Consider the following 22988-nt stretch of genomic DNA (forward strand, 5'->3'; position numbering starts at 1 on the left):
GTTACTGGGGTTAAAACAATTTTCAGCAGCCACACAGATTTATAGCCAATAGTATGTATAAATCACTTCGGACTCCCTGCAATTCCTGTTTGGTCCACAGTTCAAGCAATCAACCTATCATAGAATGGAATTTGGTTCAATAATAAATTGAAAGGGCTTGATTTACTAAAGGCAAATAGGCTGTTTACTTTGCAAGAAACAAATTATTTAGCAATTTTCACCACATTCACTAAGCTAGGGGAAAATTCCCTTGCACGGTGAACAGCCTGTTTGTTATTGGTGAATCAACTTCAGAGAGTTTGGGATTGATTTATGTATGTATATGTACATGCCTGACCCCATGTAGATGTATAATTACAATTGATACCCAAAATTAAGGCTTTTAAAACATAAATACACATGATTACACATGATTCAGGTGCAGTGCAATTTAGCCCATTCATTTGAATGAGCTGAAATTGAGCCAGACCACACCAAAAGTAGTGCATGCACTATTTTAAAAAAAATGGACAGCAACCAGACCATCTGATCAGGTGCAGGCAAAGTTAAGTTTGCAGATCACAAATGCAGTGCATTTTGAATGCGGTGCTGGACACGTGCATCGCCTTCTGGTGTGAACTGTGCTTAAAGCGGGAGTTCACCCTAAAAAAAAATGTAACCTTAGATTGATGCTCATTTTGTCTAGGGGAATCGGCTAGTTTTTTTAAAATCGAAGCTGTACTTACCGTTTTAGAGAGCGATCTTCTCCGCCGCTTCCGGGTATGGTCTTCGGGACTGGACGTTCCTATTTTGATTGACAGTCTTCCGACAGGCTTCCGACGGTCGCATCCATCGTGTCACGAGTACCCGAAAGAAGCCGAACGTCGGTACGGCTCTATACGGCGCCTGCGCACCGACGTTCGGCTACTTTCGGAAAATCGTGACGCGATGGATGCGACCGTCGGAAGCCTGTCGGAAGACTGTCAATCAAAATAGGAATGCCCAGTCCCGCAGCCCATACCCGGAAGCGGCGGAGAAGATCGCTCTCTAAAACGGTAAGTACAGCTTCGATTTTAAAAAAACTAGCCGATTCCCCTAGACAAAATGAGCATCAATCTAAGGTTACATTTTTTTTTAGGGTGAACTCCCGCTTTAAGCACAGTTCACACCAGAAGGCGATGCACGTGTCCAGCACCGCATTCAAAATGCACTGCATTTGTGATCTGCAAACTCTAAAACGGTAAGTACAGCTTCGATTTTAAAAAAAAAGCCGATTCCCCTAGACAAAATGAGCATGAATCTAAGGTTAAAAATTAACATTTCCGGGTGAACCTCCACTTTAATAACATCATTTATATCACTCAGATCTCCTTTAAGGGACAGCTCACACCAGAACGTGGTGCAGGAAATCCATGTTCCGTATGACTTTCTCTCAGTACCTTCAAAACACACTGTAATTGCGAAATGCAGCAACTGTCAGTGTTAATGACAAACCGCACGCAGGTCGCAAATGCAGTGCCTTTACCTGTGCTAAATTGCATGGTACAGTAGTACCATATAATCTGGTTGCTGTACTGACACAATTTCAACCCATTCAAATGAATGGGCTGAAATCCAGAGGGGTGCACGATGGAAACATTTGTTTTGTTTTATTAGTATTTAATTTATTAAGTAAATCAATTTGCTTAGTCATATTCATTATCTTAGAATGATTCACCTTTGAAATTTGTTTTGTAGGTTCGAATTCATTTCACATATTCGTTGTTGTGAACTGATTTGTATTTTCGAAAGTTATTTTGTAAGATTGGCTATATTCGCTTTACAATTGTCGTCATTATTATGGGAGATTGCTCTGAGTCTTACTGCTAGTCTAATGATTGAACGATATTAACTGGAGTCACGTGCATCCAAAAGTTTAGAAAGGAACAAAATTAATTTTGGATTTATTTGCTATTTCATGATTCTGAGATTCTGATGGATCCACCTCCATCTGACCCAAACACAATAAATAGGAATCATCTTATTTCACTTTTATACCTTACTGTATTTATTAAGATTTTGTGTGTGGGGATAGAAAGTGAACAACTTAATTCTCCTAAGAAGGTACAATCCCTTGAAAAGCAAATATAAAAATACAACATTGTCTATCACTTTCCATGTACCTTCTTAGTTTTAAAGGATATGTAAATGTTTGGTTTAAAAAAAAAAAAGACAAAGCAAACATGTCATACCTGCCTCCTCAGTGCAGATGGTTTTGCACAGAGTGGTCCCAATCCTCCTTTCCTTGGGTCCCTCGGCAGTGCTCCTGGCTCCTCCTCTTTTCTAGTGCCCGGTTGGAGAGCCGCTGTCCCCCGGGGCACTCATGCGGTTGCGCTCCCGTGTCCAGCTGCTGTGTCTTTTGACACAGACAGCAGGACTCTGTCCCGCCCCCCTCCTGCTGAGTCATTGGATTTGATTGACAGCAGCAGAAGAAAATGGCTGCACTGCTTTTAATCTATCCAATCAGAACCCAGACACCGGCTGGAGCTGTTGTGCTCATCCCCGTCACTTGAAAGATCGGGTTCAGGTAAGTAAGAATTTGATATTTAACAGCAGATCACAGTGTGATATTGTAGAAAACACCCGTCATTTACAATTTCTTAAAACTCAGCATATTGCAAAAAATCATGAAAAAAGGTGAATGACATTTTAAATTAGAATTCATGTTTGCATAAAATGGGAATATATGTAATATTGCCTAGTAGTTACGTGCCCCCCAGGCTACCTATCATCAACCATAAGGGAATATTACACAGGTGATTTTTCTCATACGTTCCCATCTTATGCAAAAATGAATTATATTACAACATTTTATTCATCTTTTTTTGGGATATTTCGCAATGGAAAAACAGCTCTCAAGTCCAGGACAACTGGACAACCAGTTTGCAACCAGTTTGCCAATTTGTTTTTCAAAAAACAAACCTCTTTTAAAAAATTGTATAATGTTTTAAATAGTGTATTTGCTGGCGTATAAGACTACCTTTTACACTTAAAAAAACTGGTCAAAAAGCAGGGGTCGTCTTATATGCCGGGTCAGCTGCTCGGATGCCTGCTGGATGTCTGGTAATACTGTTTGTAGCTTCGTCTACATACAGTATATACTGCTTAGCCAATCCCCGTGAGTGATGTATTTAAATGAATACAGAGCCTGCTCGGATTGGAGTAACAACCTCTGCCATTATGAGCAGGCTACATACAGTAGCCTGCTCGAATTGGCTTTAAGAGTCAGAGAGGCGTGGGCTGATGATGTTACAGCTTCTGCCAATCCAAGCAGGCTTTGTATTCATTAATAGAATACATCGCTCGCCGTGATTGGCTCCAGCCCCAGCAAGAATGAAGAAGAATATGGCTCCAGAAGGAATAAATATGAAGCATCGTAACCCTATGAAGGGGGGTCGTCTTATACGGTGAGTACAGGCAAAAAATCTTAAACTGTAAAATTAGGGGGTCGTCTTTTACGCCTGGTCGCCTTATACACCGGCAAATACGGTAAATAAATGTTTAAAATTATTTTATAACTATTTTGTCAAGGGGTTACATGAAAAGTCCCAGACAATTTTGTATTTTCATACTTACTGTATTTATTGCAATAGGTTTCCATTTCACACGTAGTGCTTTTTTTTTTTTTTCATATAATAATGGAAAATATTAATGCAAAATGTAAGCGAATGGATCTCAATCAATTTAGGTCATTTCTTATGTCGTCGCGTTATTTTGGATTTTTCAAACATTAACCAAAGCCCCAAACTATTGCATCAAGTTAACCGAATGAAACAAATGGACACATTTATTGTGTCGTTTATAATTTATTTTGGATTCATTGAAAGTCGTTATTATTGTGATTCAGAGATTTGGACACATCCAAATCTCTGAATAATGTAAATCTCGGCCGAATTTTGATTTGTAACTAAATGAATTGCACATGTCTACTGAACCCTGATAACATGTGAATCGCACAGCACGTTCCTGTGCAATTCACGGTGTGAACCGGCCCTAAATGTATATCTAAAAAAATAATAATAAAAGAAAAAAGATGATAGATTCTCTTTGAGTGATCCATACAATTGTACTTTTTCTGATCTTTTCTAGGATGAAATTCTGACTGTGATTAGACGTGTTGATGATAACTGGGCAGAAGGAATGTTGGGAGACAAGATTGGCATTTTTCCCATTCTCTATGTAGAGGTAAGAGAATGACCATTATTACTGTATATCCCTCTGGTTTGGGGACAAGTAAAATCAGACTGAACAAACACGCTTACACTCAATCATGGATACCAGTATTGAATGAGAGTATGACATTTTGAGCATTGTATGGAGCTAGAGAAAAATGAATGCTGCTTAAGGGGCAGATCCACAAAAGGATTACGCCGGCGTATCTACTGATTTAAAATTTTAAATTTCCCGCGTCGTATCTTTGTTTTGTATCCACAAAACAAGATACAACGGCATTTGGGTTCTGCAATTTTTCGAGTATGCAAATTAGCTAGTTACGGCGATCCACAAATGTACGTCGGCGCTTTTTTTCCTTCGTTTGCGTTCGGCTTTTTCCGGCGTATAGTTAAAGCTGTTGTTATGAGGTGTACTCAATGTTAAGTATGGCCGTCGTTCCCGCGTCCAATTTTTAATTTTTTACGTCGTTTGCGTAAGTCGTTCGCGAATAGGAGTTTGCGTAGAATGACGTCACCGTCGTAAGCATTGGCTTGTTCCGGTTAAATTTCGAGCATGCGCACTGGGATACCCCCAGGGACGGCGCATGCGCAGTTAAAAAAAAACTTTGTTTACATCGGGTCACGACGTATTAACATAAAACACGCCCCCATTACATCCATTTGAATTCCGCGCCCTTACGCCGCAAGAGATACACTACGCTGCCGTAACTTACGGCGTGAATTCGTTGAGGATTCAAAACAAAACAAAGTAAGTTACAGCAGCGTAGTGTATCTTAGATACGCTACGCCCGGCGCAACAATGCGCTGTTGTACGAGGATCTACCCATTAGTCTTTACACTTTTCCATTACTCATTAGAAACATCACAGGACCATTTGTTCTATGAGGTAGTGTGAGAAATTCACCTCAGACAAAAACAGCTCAGAATATCCAAGAGTTTCTTCGCTCCCTACATTCTGTTTCCTAACTCTCTCCTCCATTACCTTACTTTTTTGACCAGTGGCTGTGTGCTTAAGTACTGAATTCAAGGAGAAGTATTGTGACACATATCACTTGCCCTTCTTCATGTCATCGGTGTGCTGTGTCTGCAAAAGCTAGGTGTTCTCCCTGTTCCATTTGATTTGGAATTGTTGTCAGCTGCATACATTGAGGCTGTCAGGACTGCAGGTGACTGTAACAACACCATAGGGGTTTGTATGGATGGTATAAACAGAAAATACCTCTTAGCTTTATACAGGATAAAATTATCATTTTTGAATCCTCTATAAAATTCCAACCTTTATTGATTTCAGAACAAATAATTTACAGGATGTGAAAGTATATATGACAGTCAAATTCAATATATGGGGTCACCTTGCCTGACAGATGAATCTGTATACTGCTACTATTGCATGTAATCTCTTAAATCAGACAGCATACTTTAAGCAATACACTATGTTAGAGGGAGCATATGTTTTTATTCTTCTGCAGCATACATATTCATCCTAAACCAAGCTTGAACAACAAATATTCCTGTATTTACTTGTATATTAGCACTTTTTATGCTCTTGGAATGTGCACCATTCAATACACACATACCTGATGCTGCAAGCCATCTTTGGGATATATTGGTCTAGCATATTATCAGAGAAAATGTATCATACTGTGTTTTGAAAGATGCTAGAGGACAAGAAAATAATTTGCTTGTCATGGCTTTTCCATCAGGATATTCATGCAAAAATGTGTTCAGAATTTACAAACGCTAATGAGGAGTGATCTGCTTTAATAGATCATTGCAGTAATTTCTGCTTAAGTTATAGCCAAAGCTTGACAACATACGTATACTTATACTCATACTTACTTAACTTTTAAGATGAACACCCTCTCTTCAATCGGTAGTTTTCTGTATCAAGGTTTCTGTGCTGTTAAATCTCAAGATCGTAAGACCAGTAGCTCAGTCACTAGACTAGCTAAGCGAGGTTCTGCAAGGATTCATTTATTCATAGGTATTGGGTTAGGGGTTTACAGTTAAGCTAGGTTTGACGTATAGTAGGTATGTCAAATGTAACAGTGGGTCAAAATGAATGGAATTCTTCAAAGGGGCCAGATTATATCTACTGAGGGCCACGCCTACTTAATACCATGAAAAATATTAAAGTGCTTCCATATATATTAGTATAGTAGGAATCGAGTTTACAACTACAAAGAAGCTTCAAAACATTTACCGAAGTACAGAGTTTTTAAATGATTTGCTTTACATTTTTAAACCACTGCGGGCCATAAACAGGGAGTGAAAAAATTAATAAAATTAAAAAAAAAAAAATGATATACCTGTGTTACTGTTAGTAGAAATGGTTTATTTATGATTAGCTCAAAGCATGTGATGAGAATAAAATGTTAGAGTCAAGTAAAATTTAAGTTTTTTTTCTGCTATCGTCTTGGGGGAGAACCTCACGCAAATAGTTTTTTTTTTTTTGCTGGATTCCCCCCTCAAGATTCTCAGCACACAAGTCACAACGCAAGTCGGATCCTCATGATCCGACTTCTGGTGCGACTTCTATTCTAATCAATGGACTCCCATAGGAAACCATTGATTTTGAATAGAGACAGAGAAACGCGGCTGAAAGCCAGCGAGGCTAAACATGCATTGAATTGAATGCAAAACGTGGATAAAATCGTGTTTTTAATGCCACTTTTTTCCTGGCGTCAGTACTGGCTTTACAGCCCGTTTTTTAAAACGTTAGTGGACATAAGGCCTTAAATGTATCCAAAGCAGGAGATTTGTATATAAATACCCCTCATAAATGTAGACATATATATATTTTTAATAAGCCTTTGGATCTTATAAATTACATTTCATTCCCCTTCTCGAAAATGTTAAAGGTTTATTGGATGTTAGATACACACTTTACAGGCTTCAATGTGTTGGTACAACTTAAAACTAAAGTTAATGGCCCGGATTCAGAAAGGAGATACGATGGCGTATCTCCGGATACGCCGTCGTATCTCTGAGTGTTCGTGGTCGTAACAATGCGACTGATTCAGAGAATCAGTTACGCATAGATTTCCCTAAGATCCGACCGGCGTAAGTGTCTTACATCGTCGTATCTTAGGCTGCATATTTACGCTGGCCGCTAGGTGGCGCTTCCGTATAGTTACCCGATGAATATGCTAATTAGGTAGATACGCCGATTCAGAAACGTACGTCTGGCCGGCGCATTTTTTTACGTTGTTTACGTTAGGCTTTTTCCGGCGTAGAGTGACCCCTGCTATATGAGGCGTAGCTAATGTTAAGTATGGACGTCGTTCCCGCCTAAAGCAATGACGACTTGCGGCGTATTTTCGAGCATGCGCACTGGGATTTTTTCATGAACGGCGCATGCGCCGTTCATAAAATACGTCGAAAACGTGGGGTCACAGTGAATTTACATAAAACACGCCCACATCATCCCCATTTAAATTAGGCGGGCTTATGCTGCCACACATACGTTACGCCGCCGTAACTAAGGGCGCAAGTTCTTTCTGCATATGGAACTTGTGCCCTAAGTTACGCGGGCGTACCGTATATGTGATACGTTACGCCGCGCCGACAGATACTGCAATGTATCTGAATCCGGCTCATTGGTTTTAAAATCGATGACTACTTTTCATCTACACCTATTTATTGGCATCTAGAAAGAGTATGAAAAGTATGTTATTAAGTTTTAAACTCTTACAGAAGTTGAATGATAATGCAGTGTTTACAAAGTAAAGAATAAAGTTGAAACTTATTTCCATCAATTGTATATTGCATTGGTTTTGCAACAACAGTAATGGTACATCTTCCATTTTACGATACTGCTGTTGTAAAATCCATTCTCATTGTAGGAAATTATACTCCACATAGGTATTTATAATAATACTGATATACAGTATATGTACACCCTGTGCTCTTTAGCTGAAAAATGTATTACAATATTTTTTAACACTGAAAAAAAATCTGTCTTCATATTTATCAAAGGATAAAGCTTAATTAGAAAGCATTTACTCAACTTTCATGCAAAAATTATTTTAATCAGTTTTTTTCTTTTTTTTATGTGAATCTTGGCATATTTATAGCCCAACATCAGTCCTTTGCATCAGTAAGCACCACCTTGTACTTCAGCTAATGTGTTCAATGGATATGCTAGACATGTTTTCATCTTGTTATTTGGTGATGTATCCAGTCCATTAATAGTGCGTATGGAATTCCTCTTGCTGTATTTTTTTCTGTAAACCCAACAAAAATCATTAATGTAAAAAATATGTAGGTTGATACTGCAATGAAGTTAACTCAACCCCATTGACCTATATAATGGGTGCGGCTAGGGAAGTCAGAGTGAAGTTGGAACTATTACAATACTTGTTTCGGGTCAGTGGGGTTGATTTACTAAAGGGTGGTAGGGGAATATGTAAGCTTTTTCTTTTTTTTTTTCAATGTAAAAAAACAGGATTTCGCCTCACACATGATAAGGCGAAATTCTTTGGTATTTTTTTTAGTATAGCAAGCCCATAAACAATTGAAGTCACTGGATCAACATTTCATTTAAATACAGACTATACAAAGAAAGTCATCTTATGATGTTTCTAAGAAATTACTTATTATAATAAATAAACTTAGTTTTGTTTGCTTGCCATAGTGCATGCAGTTGAGTTCACTGTTGAATGGAAGTATGCTGTCAGCCATGATATCCTAACAGTCAGTAGGATTTAGCTGGTGAGTCTCAGGCCTTGTACACACGACCGAGTTTCTCAGCAAAAACCAGCAAGAAACTTGCTGGTATTTTTTTTTTGCCGAGGAAACCGGTTGTGTGTACATTTTTCGACGAGGAAACTGTGGAGGATCCCGCCAAGCCAAAAAAAAAGCATGGGCTAGATTCAGATAGGTGAGCGGATCTTTAGTTCCGCTTAACCTATCTCATTTACGCAAGTTTTTCAGGCAAGTGCTTTATTCAGGAAGCACTTGCCTGTAAAGTTGTGGCGGCATAGCGTAAATCCACCCGGCGGAATTTAAATTCAAATGGCGTGTATCATTTAAATGATGCGCGTCCCCGCGCCGAACGCGCTGGCCACGACTGAATCCCAGTGCGCATGCTCCAAATGACGTTGGCAACTCGTCATGCTTTCGTCGTGAACGTAAATTACGTCCAGCCATATTCGCGAACGACTTACACAAATGACGTAAAAAATTCAAAACTTGGCACGGGAACGACGGCCATACTTAACATAGGATACGCCGCACATACCCCTCATATAGCAGGGGTAACTATACGCCGGAAAAAGCCAAACGCAAAAAACGTAAAAAAAAAAAAAGCCGGGTGGTCGTTCGTTTCTGAATCGGCGTAACTCCTCATTTGCATATTCCTCGCGTATACAAACGGAAACGCCACCTAGCGGCCAGCGTGAGATTGCAGCCTAATATCCGTCGGTGTAAGTCACTTACACCTGTCGGATCTTAGGGATATCTATGCGTAACCTGATTCTATGAATCAGGCGCATAGATACGACGGCCGGACTCAGAGATACGACGGCGTATCAGGAGATACGCTGTCGTATCTCCTTTCTGAATCTGGGCCCTTGTCTTCTTTTTCCTCGACAGGAATGGAGAAACTTGCCTTGTCAAGTTCCTCGACAGCCTAACAAGAAACTCGACAAGGAAAACTATGTGTTTCGCCCGTCGAGTTCCTCGGTCGTGTGTACGAGGCCTAAGACAAATTCCTAAGCCCATGGAAACCAGTCATGGGTCTTCTTTCTAAAGACCAGAGTAAACCGACATCTGGTTGCTCTTGGTTGCTGTAACCTCCACATCATAACTGGCTTATGAACTCAGTTAAATCATTCTAATAGCAGTATCAGTGTGATATATTTAGATCAGTTGCAGGTTAAAAATGAAACAGGATTTTCATCTAAGATGCTCATACAAGACCAGCAGCCACAGGAACGTAGGCATTCCTACAGATTATTTATCACCAAATCTTGTAACCAGGTATCTTTTTTAATGTATGTAGCTAGTTGGATTTATTATTCTATGCTTAATCTGGAGTTACACAAGCAATACATTTAAAGTTGCAAAATACCTTGTATAACCAGCAGCAAATCTAATCATCGTGAAAAATTTAAATGTCAATGCATTTAAAATATGCTACAGTATCATTGAAATATAAAGTTCTTTCTCATTATCTGAAATCAATACTTTTTCTACATTTTCACATAGTACCTTGTAAATATTTAATTTGTTTTAAAATTAATTCAGTAGTGAGATACATCAGGACAACTTGTATAATAACATTTTCTATTGAATATAACTTTTTCAGCTTTTTATATTTTCTCCTGTCTCATGAATCATCATGCTTCTGAGGTTCACAGGGTTACTAAAGGAGTAATGAATTTATAATGGATTTTGTTCCCTTTAAATAGCCTGTCCAGTTTCAGGGAATTAAAAGAAGCTGACATTGTAATCATTTAGCAAATCAGCCCCAGGGTCTCCTATGCTCTATGTCTTTAGTTAGTGTTAATCACTAAAACTACCATTTCATCAAAAAGCAGATGAAAATCCATTCTGTTCAATATACACCAAACTGTCATGTATGTTGTTGAGGAAAAAAAGACCACTTGTAGATTGTGAAACAAACCCTCAGGCACAATGACCCTGGTGCATGGTTGCTGTAGTCTTTCAAGGATATTTCTACCTCTGCATTGTCTCTCTAGAATTAGAATTGCCTGTAATAACTGTCAGTCAGTGAGAGCACTGCTGGCAATTTCAGGTGTCACGAGACTTGATTCTTTTAGCACAGATAATACATTTAAGGCTGGACATGACAGACGTGGTAATTGCAGTTTAATGTTCAGTGGTTTCTCTTGTTAGAAATTTGGAGACGATACCCAGCATTCCTTCTTACTAGTATCAATTTTTATTGCTGTGAAGTAAGAGTTTTTCTTTTCAATAATTTTTCTTGTCCTCGCAAGTCATAGGAAAGTGGTGCAATTGCTTTAATAAAGCAGAAGGCAGCAACCCAAAGATATCAATAAACAAGGCCCCTCCAGTTTCACTTGCTATGACTTCACTTGATTGTTGTCCCATTCTCATTTGTGCTATAGGCGTGTACATACTGTATAGACAGAAGAGGCAAAATGGCAGCTTTTCCCGGTGTGTCATCTTTTAAAAAAAATGTTTTACATCTTTTTCCAAGCTTCTTAATCAATTCATGTTCAATAAAACAAGAAAAAATTCCATGCAAAAGAGGGGATACTAGCAGTAGGGTTTGATATGCGGGACAATGTTTCTTTGCATGTAGGTTTCAGTGATGGAGTTTTGTTCCTTCTTGCCACACATACCGATTACATCCATAGGTTTAATTGAAATGATAATAAAGGATATATTTTTGTTCCTTTAAAATAAAAAAAATGTTATACTTACCTGCTCTGTTTAGTGGTATTGCACAGAACGGTCGCTTACCTCCTCTTTTTCAGTCCCTCCGGTGATTTCTGCTCCTTCTTCTTCCAAGTGTCCCCTCAGAAAGTGCATTGTTAAGTGGGCACCCATGTAAATGCACTCCTGAGCTGGGCTGTGTACATCTATAGACACACACAGCACCTTTAAGCAATGTCTGAGCACTTAAGAAACACAGAATTTTTCAAGTTTGGAGCACAAGCACTTTATTTGGGATTTAAGGGCCAGATTCACGTAGAATCGTGGCGGCGTAACGTATCGTAGATATGTTACACCGCCGCAAGTTTTTATCGCAAGTGCCTGATTCACAAAGCACTTGCGATGAAAACTACGGCCGTGGCCTCCGGCGCAAGGCAGGCCAATTCAAATGGGCGTGTGCCATTTAAATTAGGCGCGCTCCCGCGCCGGACCTACTGCGCATGCTCCGTTTCCTAACTCCCGCCGTGCTTTGCGTGCCGTGACGTAATTTTTTCGAACGGCGACACGCGTAGCGTACTTCCGTATTCCCGAACGTGTTACGCAAACGACGTTAAATTTAAAATTTCGACGCGGGAACGACGGCCATACTTTAGACAGCAATACGTTTGCTGACTAAAGTTAGGGCACCTAAAACGACGACTAACTTTGCGACGGGAAACTAGACTAGCGGCGACGTAGCGAACGCGAAAATCCGTCGGGGATCCGCCGTAACTCCTAAAATGCATACCCGACGCTGGTTTACGACGCAAACTCCCCCCAGCGGCGGCCGCGGTACTGCATCCTAAGATCCGACAGTGTAAAACTATTACACCTGTCGGATCTTAGGGATATCTATGCGTAACTGATTCTATGAATCAGTCGCATAGATAGAAACAGGGATACGACGGCGTATCAGGAGATACGCCGTCGTATCCCTTTTGTGAATCTGGCCCTTAACGTTTTTTGTGACTGTTTCTTCAGCATACATTTCTGGGGCGAACACTATACTTGGGACTTTCCAATAGTAGTGTATTTTTCAAGTCGCCATTACACATTATTGGTTTATGGTCTATATATAGTTATAGCATATAGTGCATTTTTTTTGTTAATTTTTTTTATTATTGATTTGCACCGCACATTTTATCACTGCAGTTAACTATTTCTTGTAATACCACTATTTATTTATATTATCTGGTTTCCTTTGGCACTTTGGTTATTTAACTATTTTACCGTTAAGCAATGCCCTGCACCCTCCCCACAGGAGTTTGACTGACAGCAGCAGGAGCCTATGGCTCACACTGCTTACAGTTTCCTGTGATACCAGGAAGTGGAGGAGCGGTCCGGCACCTGGAACAGCAGTGGATTGCTGAGAGGAGCCTTGTAAGTGTCTAGGGGTGGGGGGAGAACAAGTAGAGAGGCATCTTTTACCTAAAAAGGGCAAGTTCCCCTTTACAGAAAAATATGTAAGGTGAACTTACACAGGACCCCCTTCTCATCCTCTCCAGTCCCGCTGACCTGGAGAGCATTGATAACCCACTAGGAGACCTCGTAAAGCCACCTCACTGTCCTGGGGCTTAGAAATTCCCTATAGCTTAATCTCAAAAACATACCTCGTCAGGAGGTTTGTTCAGGAGCATGGTAATTGGTCGCTGCTGTCACATGGGCGGCGCTGACCAATCAGAACTGTGTAGGCCGTCCTGTCAGAAGAGGAGAAGCCATGGGGATTTCAAATCCCTGTCAAGTACGGTCTGCAGCTCATTTAGTTAAAGAAAATAACTAAAGCTGTGCTATGTGGACCTCTTCTCTAGATAAACCTTGGAAGTCCAGGTTGCAAATACGATTATGATTGCAAGTGCACATTTTAGAATTTAAAACCCACAGAGTGCTAGGCAGCAGTGAAATAGGACCCATGAGATTGTATGAGCCTAATTAATTTGAAGTCCGTAATTTAACAATGGTTTCTCTTGGAGGAATTGCATTGCATTTCTTTTTTTTTCTCTAGGCTAGGTTAAATTTTAGTTTGTGTGTGTATATATATATATATATATATATATATATATATATATATATAATATATATATATATATATATACAGCATAATGTATATAAATGTGTATATATATATATATATACAGTGAGGAAAATAAGTATTTGAACACCCTGCTATTTTGCAAGTTCTCCCACTTGGAAATCATGGAGGGGTCTGAAATTGTTATCGTAGGTGCATGTCCACTGTGAGAGACATAATCAAAAAAAAAATCCAGAAATCACAATGTATGATTTTTTTAACTATTTATTTGTATGATACAGCTGCAAATAAGTATTTGAACACCTGAGAAAATCAATGTTAATATTTGGTACAGTAGCCTTTGTTTGCAATTACAGAGGTCAAACGTTTCTTGTAGTTTTTCACCAGGTTTGCACACACTGGAGGAGGGATTTTGGCCCACTCCTCCACACAGATCTTCTCTAGATCAGTCAGGTTTCTGGGCTGTCGCTGAGAAACACGGAGTTTGAGCTCCCTCCAAAGATTCTCTATTGGGTTTAGGTCTGGAGACTGGCTAGGCCACGCCAGAACCTTGATATGCTTCTTACAGAGCCACTCCTTGGTTATCCTGGCTGTGTGCTTCGGGTCCTTGTCATGTTGGAAGACCCAGCCTCGACCCATCTTCAAAGCTCTAACTGAGGGAAGGAGGTTGTTGCCCAAAATCTCGCAATACATGGCCCCGGTCATCCTCTCTTTAATACAGTGCAGTCGCCCTGTCCCATGTGCAGAAAAAAAAAAACCAAAGCATGATGCTACCACCCCCATGCTTCACAGTAGGGATGGTGTTCTTGGGATGGTACTCATCATTCTTCTTCCTCCAAACACGGTTAGTGGAATTATGACCAAAAAGTTCTATTTTGGTCTCATCTGACCACATGACTTTCTCCCATGACTCCTCTGGATCATCCAAATGGTCATTGGCAAACTTAAGACGGGCCTTGACATGTGCTGGTTTAAGCAGGGGAACCTTCCGTGCCATGCATGATTTCAAACCATGACGTCTTAGTGTATTACCAACAGTAACCTTGGAAACGGTGGTCCCAGCTCTTTTCAGGTCATTGACCAGCTCCTCCCGTGTAGTCCTGGGCTGATTTCTCACCTTTCTTAGGATCATTGAGACCCCACGAGGTGAGATTTTGCATGGAGCCCCAGTCCGAGGGAGATTGACAGTCATGTTTAGCTTCTTCCATTTTCTAATGATTGCTCCAACAGTGGACCTTTTTTCACCAAGCTGCTTGGCAATTTCCCCGTAGCCCTTTCCAGCCTTGTGGAGGTGTACAATTTTGTCTCTAGTGTCTTTGGACAGCTCTTTGGTCTTGGCCATGTTAGTAGTTGGATTCTTACTGATTGTATGGGGTGGACAGGTGTCTTTATGCAGCTAATGACCTCAAACAGGTGCATCTAATTTAGGATAATAAATGGAGTGGAGGTGGACATTTTAAAGGCAGACTAACAGGTCTTTGAGGGTCAGAATTCTAGCTGATAGACAGGTGTTCAAATACTTATTTGCAGCTGTATCATACAAATAAATAGTTAAAAAATCATAAATTGTGATTTCTGGAATTTTTTTTTTGGATTATGTCTCTCACAGTGGACATGCACCTACGATGACAATTTCAGACCCCTCCATGATTTCCAAGTGGGAGAACTTGCAAAATAGCAGGGTGTTCAAATACTTATTTTCCTCACTGTATATATATATATACACACACACACAATATCTCCCAAAAGAAAGTACACCCCTCACATTTTTTTTCATGTGACAACACTGAAGAAATGCCACTTTGCTACAATGTAACGTAGTGAGTGTACAGCTTGTATAACAGTGTAAACTTTCTGTCCCCTCAAAATAACCCAACACACAGCCATTAATGTCTAAATTGCTGGCAACAAAAGTGAAAATGTCGAAATTGGGTCCAATTAGCAATTTTTTCTCCCCAGTGTCATGCGACTCATTAGTGTTACAAAGTCTGAGGTGTGAATGGGGAGCAGGTGTGTTAAATTTGGTGTTATCACTCTCTCATACTGGTCACTGGAAGTTCAACGTTGTACCTCATAGCAAAGAATTCTCTGAGGATCTGAAAAAAAGAATTATTGCCCTACATAAAGATGGCCTTGGCTATAATAAGATTGCCAAAACCCTGAAACTGAGCTGCAGCATGGTGGCCAACACCATACAGTGGTTTAACAGGACAGGTTCCACTCAGAACAGGTCGACCAAAGAAGTTGGGTGCACAGGCTCAGCGTCATGTCCAGAGGTTGTCTTTGGGAAATAGATGTATGGGTCCTGCCTGCATTGCAACAGAGGTTGAATGGGTGGGGGGTCAGCCTTGCAGTGCTCAGATCATACTCCGCACACTGCATCAAATTGGTCTACATGGCTTCCATCCCAGAAGGAAGCATCTTCTAAAGATGATGCACAAGGAAGCGTGTCCTGAGGCCAAGACAAATGTATTTGGTTCAGATAGGGTCAAGCGTGTATGGCAGCAACCAGGTGAGGAGTACAAAGACAAGTGTGTCTTGCCTACAGTCAAGCATGGTGGTTAGAGTGTCATGGTCTGGGGAGATAGAGTTCATTGAGGGAACCATGAATGCCAACATGTACTGTGACATACTGAAGCAGAGCATGATCCCCTCCCTTCAGAGCCTGGATCGTAGGGCAGTATTCCAACATGATAACTACCCCAAACACACCTCCAAGATGACCACTGCCTTGCTAAAGAAGCTGAGGGTAAAGGTGATGGACTGGCCAAGCATGTCTCTAGACCTAAACTCTATTGAGCATCTGTGGGGCATCCTCAAACGGAAGGTGGAGGAGTGGAAGGTCTCTAACATTCCCCAGCTCAGTAATGCCATCATGGAGAAGTGGAAGAGAACTCCCGTGGCAACCTGTGAAGCTCTGGTGAACTCCATGTCCAAGAGGGATAAGGCTGGAAAATAATGGTGGCCACACAAAATATTGACACATTTGGCCCAATTTGGACATTTTCACTTAGGGGTGTACTCACTTTTGTTGCCAGCGGTTTAGACATCAATGACTGTGTGTTGAGTTATTTTGAGGAGATAGTAAATTGTCACTGTTATACAAGCTGTACACTCACTACTTTACATTGTAGCAAAGTGTAATTTCTTCAGTGTTGCCACATGGAAAGATATAATAAAATGTTTACAAAAATAAGATGGGTGTACTCACTTTTGTGAGATACTGTATATCATTTTATTGGCAGTTGTGGGCCCCCTAGTAAATGCATGTACCCTTTTTGTGACAAATTACTATTGACCATAAAAGCTGGTTTAAGTGATGTCCTTTGCTCTATTTTGTTAATAGAACATCACTTAAACAATCAATATATCCCCACACTCTAGTCAGAATAAGCCAGATATCACAAAATATTTGATATTGTCTACTTCTTACCAGCTAGGTTAGAACATAATATTTCAAAAGAAGCCAAAGCTTTCACAGATGTAGTAGTATGACATTAAAATATGTGGAGATACACTCATGTGAGAAATAAAAAATATGTTTTACAGGTTCTTACTTCCGGACTGTTTCTACTTTCCTATAGCAAGCATGGAATATATTTGTTGATGATAAATCATTCCTTCCCAGAATGTATATGGTAATGGAAATATTCTTCACTTCTAGTACCCAGGATACTTTTGCTACTACTTAATTACTCTAGAGCTTTGATTCCAATGAGTACTGAACAATAGTGCAAATAAAGACTTCATTAAAGTAGGATTTGGTTGTTAATTGCTTTGAGCAAAAGTGGACCAATTAACCCACCGGAAGCCCTTTTATTAAGCAACCCTAATTGAGCAGTGTGTTCTTTCTTTATAAACCTGCACAAAAATTCATAAAATAAACAGAAAAGTATGGGAACACTCTCCGTCTTTTTAGATGTTGGTATGTTACTGCATGCTGACAATCTTTAAAACTTCTGGGACATAAGAGTCAATTAAAATCCTAGTTATCTTCAGTGTAGATTTTATTAAACAGAAACTGAAGTTCAAATCATAGACATGCAGTACACTAGTACTAATAAACTCTGCATTTACTGTTATTTTCTAACTAACAGCTCAATGACAAAGGCAATTTGCAATGACATCTAGTACGTCCAGTGAAACATTTTTATATTTTTCTTCCATTTGATGACACTGTGAGAAAACGAACTAGAAAACACATATTGTTTAATGGTTTTCTTCCATTATTTCCTCATGAAAAGGGAAAACCTCTTCACCTTTAAACCATTGTAAATTTTTTCTGAGCATGGAGCTGTATTGTGGGGAAAATTGTGACTTTGGGATAAATTTGTGGTCTTGTTTTTTTGTTTTTTTTTATTATTGCAAACAGATGGCAAATACAAAAAGTCAAACAGTACATCAAAGTACAGGGTGAGTGGGGAATACAAAGTAAGAAATGCGATATTAGCATGTGGTACAATCGACATTAAGTAGGCATAAATCGCAGAACAGGTGACAAACCACCGTATTCAACAATATATGAGCAAAAATCAATTGAGAGCAGGCAGTCCTATTTACAGGATATAAAATGTAAGAAGGGAAGAGAAACCGATGAATAAAGGAGCAATAGAAAAGGGGAAAGAGAAAGATATGGAGAAGGGAATAGGGGTATAGGAAAGCTGATGGCCTGTGAATGTTGTCGTCCGAGGAAGACATCTATACAATAGAACGTTAACTGAGTAAATACTGTATAAGTGTATATGTTAGGGACCGTAAATTATATCAAGGTACATAGTAGAAGATTTGAACTCGAACCAACAGGCCCATATCTTGGAGTGTTTGGTGATAGTACCCCTAGCAATATGTGTCAGTACCTCTAAGAGACATGATTCATCTACTTTACAAAGCCATTGACATAATGTGGGAACCATTTTCCCCCCCAAAAGGCAGGATTTTAGCTGCGTTCAATAGGTGAGGTATTATTGATCTCCTATATTGGCGTATTCGTTTTGTTGTACAATGGAATAAAATTGACCAGAGTTCATAAGAGAGGTTAACCCCTTCTATAACAGAGATGATTTGGATCACATCTTTCCAAAATTAGCGGATAAACAGGCAATCTCACCAGATGTGGCCATGTGGGGCACAACTGCTGCAATTTATCCAGCACTAAGGTGAAATGGATGAGAACATGGCATTAAGCCTAACTGGAGTAAGGTACCAACATGTGAGAAGTTTACAATTCGCCTCTTGGAATCTAGAGGAGAGGGACGAAACATGTGAAAGTTGCAGAATTTTATCCTTATGTTTATTCTTAAGGTTAGATCATAGATCCATTTCCCAGCATAAGAGATAAGATAGGTAGGATGGGCCTTGTAGGGAAAGAGGGGCCTTGTAGAACTGTGAAACACAATGTACTGGTGGATTCAGAGGCTTGAGTTTGGCCTCCATGGGACTCAAATCCTGGAGGGTGGCCTCCATGGGAATCAAATCCTGGAGGGTGGCCTTGTTTTTTGCACATGCAGAAAGCATCTGGTTGTCAAAAATTCAGACAGAACAATCTGTATGGCTTGGTTTTATCATGGATGTGTAGGGCATACTATGTTGTTCCCGAAAGGAAAAAAAAAACATTAAAGCCCAATGCCAACTAAAACTTGTTTTTCAGTTTTGGACAGAGTGGAAAAAGAGCAGAAATGCAGTCAAGTTTTTAGGAAACCACTTCAGGGAGTACACCGATTGAACAAAACAGAAATAAGATAACATTTTGTGTGTGTTTTCTGTACTGTTTGTGTCTTCCCATCCCAGTGACAACCATTGCCCTTCTGTTACAGGGAAAGTGTTGTGATATCTCACAGGCAGCAATGAAAACTTGATAGTAGTATTTACCTGTAATCCAAAAAAAAAAAAAGAAAGCTGCTTTAACAGTTAGGCTTTCAGAAATGTAATTGTAAATAAAGCAGATCTTTGCCAGCCACTAGCCCAGAAATTAGATTTTTTTTTTCAGTCTGCCCACCTCACCCACATAAAGTCTGTCTAATCCCAACAGCAAACATGTAATATATAGCACCTTACTATTGCTAGGTTATAGAGTATGGGTTAATTTTTTTCAGGATTTTTGCCTTTCTTTTTGCCTTGTGATCCTGTTAGTAACACACTTCTTGTCCAAGGACGACAACACTCACTCACTGTACTGTATCTATAGAAGAACAAATATTGTCACCCTAAGACAGGAAGTACATTACGACTAGTGAACAAATACTCCTCCTTACTATAACATAGGTTGTTCTGAAGTGTACAGAGAGAATTGGTGTCATGGTCTGGGATCATGCCCGGAGGTTAGTGCCTGTAGCGGTAGAGAGGTTCACTCAGTAGTCAGCTAAATGAACATACAAGTAGATCCCCCCTGGTGGATGATGTGTGCTCACCCAAGGTGCAGGGTCTAAGCACTAGCCAGGCATCACCAGTGCTCCTGATAGTGGAGATGAATTTCACTGCGTGCTAATGCCAGGCGGTGGAACTCTGGATTTCCCCATCAGGAATAGGAAAAGCAGATGTCAGGTAGCGGATGAAGCAGAGAGTAAACAACCAAAATGATGATCATGCTAAAAGGTCAGTAATGAGCGGTAGCTGGATGGGATAAGGCAGAATCATAGTTGATGAACAAGCAAACAGATCAGTAACAAGTAATAGCTGGATGGGATCAGGCGAAAACCTGGTCAATGAATAAGCTAAGGGTCGATAATAATTTGTAGCAAAAATAAGGACAACAGCAGGTATGCAAAGGAGCAAGATATTAGCTGAAGAGAGCACAACAAACTGGCAAACAGGAAATGCAGATATATTACTGCTAGGAGCAAAGAGTTCAAGGTTTACCAGAAACAAAATACATAGCAAGGTTGTTCAAGGAATGAGACAGGGAGCTGTCCAGCATCTTAGGTGGCACAGTGAGAAGGGCCACAGCCAGACACTGTAGAGGTGCCAGGTTCAGATATAGATCCCGACAACAGGAAACAATGCTGTCTGGTAAGTGTGCAGTGTAGACAGAGAGCACAAAACATTTTTGGCATGACCAACAGGTATTTTTTTCACTTATCAAACAGATATAACAATAGTATCCTTAAAAAAAACAAAAAACAATAAGTGTTTACACACTGTACACTTTAAGTTCAGTAGCACAGTTAAGTTTAGTAGTTCCAGCTATGCAGAAGTTAGGTGCTTTAATAATATTTAATGTGCCTTTCATATGTAGACTAAGCAACGAGTCCCATTATTTCAGTCATTCACAATCAAAATCTGTTTAATGTAAAATGTAGCCTATTTATTTTTTTCAAAATGCCTTCCTCTCTTATGTAAAACAAAAAACAGGTTACTATAGATGTTGTATATTATTGGTAGCATTACATTAGCATCATGACTATGGCCTGATAACATACTGTTTGGTGATCCATCTACATTGTATTTCATACATTGTACATTTCATACATTGTATATAACTAACAATTCTATAGCTGACAATACTTCTTCAGCAGGAATTGTATTTATCAGTCTTTTGAAAAGATACTATGATGAAGTTGAAGAAATCTAGCATTTACATTGCTCAGCACTATCTTGACGTTAGTAACATAATTGAGCTTATCAACCACTACTCGAAAATAAGTGAGTCTTTTATTGACTTGTCAGACAATAACTCTGTGATTACTTGTTCAAACTGTCTGTTACCAAAGGTCATTTTAGCAAATGTCAATTTAAAGGCTCATTTAATCTTTGAAGTGCTCTACTGCTCGAAATATACAGAAGTTGCATTCATTCTGCCACTGTGGTTTTTGTTGATGAGTCAGTGTGGGGTTAAAAAAGGCTCAGTTGGCTTTTAAGAGCATTTATAGCATCCAGTAATTTGAGTCAAAGTTGTGCAATTATTGGGGACAAGCAGTACTTTATTGATCCCAGGAATTACTTTTTCATGTTTAACAAGGTTTTCATGAAGTTTGAAGGGGATTTTAGTCAAAGGCAGGCATGTTTTTTGCAAGAATAAAATCGTATGTCCAACCATTATCCAAAGATACCCCCCCCCAACATCCACACAGCTGAGATGGCCCCAGCATTATTTTTTCCTTGTTTCTGTTAAAGAGGAAGTAAACCCATCCATAAAACAGTTTCATTTCCGGCACGGACCGGAAATGTAACACTACCATTGGTTGTGCTCTCAACCAAACTGTCAAGCCATCCAATGACTGGTGTCATAACTGATCACATGTGCAGCATCATGGCAGTTGTGGATTAAACAGAAGCAAAGATGGCAGCTTCCTTGGCTGAAAACGATAGGTGGATTTACTTACACTTTATTTGAAATAGATTTTTTTACTCTCTAGAACATTACCATGCTTGTTAAATTCTTGCAGAGTCAGGTGCTAGGAGGTCAGTTTTTATCAATGTAGGCTTGTCCCCATAACAACATTTTTCAAGTACCCTTTCTTTTAACAGGGCATGAGCAGGCTTTGGAAATCAAGGCATCAGCATTGTTTTGCTGGGAAAAAAATCAGTGCATGCATTTGGAGTAGAACTTAGAGGGGAGAGGGAACAGGAAGAGTTCTGTAGTTCTGCAGACCAGCCGGCAAGGTGGGCAACGTTGGTTGAGATTTCAGCACAGCAAAGGCACTGGGGTTGATTTACTAAAAGATATCAGACTGTGTGTTTTTCAAAGTTCAACTGCACACTGCAAGAACAAGAGCAGTTGCCCCAGAGCTTAGTAAATAAGGGGGAGCTCTGCTGACTTCCATCATCCAATCATGTGCAAGCAAAGTGCAGTTTTTTTTACTTTTCTTGCACGTGATTGGGTACACTTTGCAAATTGAAGCTTTACCCAATTGACTAAGGTCTGAAGCAAATGCACTTGCAGGGTGCACAGTCTATTTGCCTTTAGTAAATCAACTCCACTGTGTTGTCAGCCCAAACAGAAATTTTGGAGCAAGTGTATTTCTGGCAAATCTACGGGTATTTTTATATACTTTCAGCCTTTTTTAAGGAAAAAACATGAGGAAATGTGCATGTGTTGGAGAGCTGTACAGAATATACCTGTACATTTTTTGCATTTTCATATATTTTAAGATAACCCCATTTAAATTGGATGACCCGGATTTGCTCTAACATTTGGAATTACTTGAACCACTAGTAGTGGACATTTTGGAAATTTTTCATTACCTGTACTAGCTAGATGAGCTACCCACACATCTCAGAAACAAAATCCAGAAACCATACCAAACTAGTTTATTCAAGGCAACTATAATTTACTGGTAAATACATGATTATGCCTTTCCTGGCAGTGGAACATTGAGACATCAATGCAACTATTTTGAAAGTTTATAAGCATGTTCTTATGTTAGGTA

At 39.6% G+C, this 22988-nt stretch overlaps 1 protein-coding gene across 1 annotated transcript in view; it reads left to right on the forward strand.

Moving 5' to 3' along the window:
• The window catches only part of SH3RF3 (SH3 domain containing ring finger 3), a 537384-nt gene that overhangs the window by 330933 nt on the left and 183463 nt on the right, over positions 1–22988 (forward strand). The window contains exon 3 of the mRNA XM_040336482.1: positions 4108–4203. Coding sequence (XP_040192416.1) covers positions 4108–4203 — 96 coding nt within the window. The remainder of the gene's footprint in view (positions 1–4107; positions 4204–22988) is intronic.

This window comes from Rana temporaria, chromosome 2 (genome assembly GCF_905171775.1).
Source record: "Rana temporaria chromosome 2, aRanTem1.1, whole genome shotgun sequence".
NCBI lineage: Eukaryota > Metazoa > Chordata > Amphibia > Anura > Ranidae > Rana > Rana temporaria.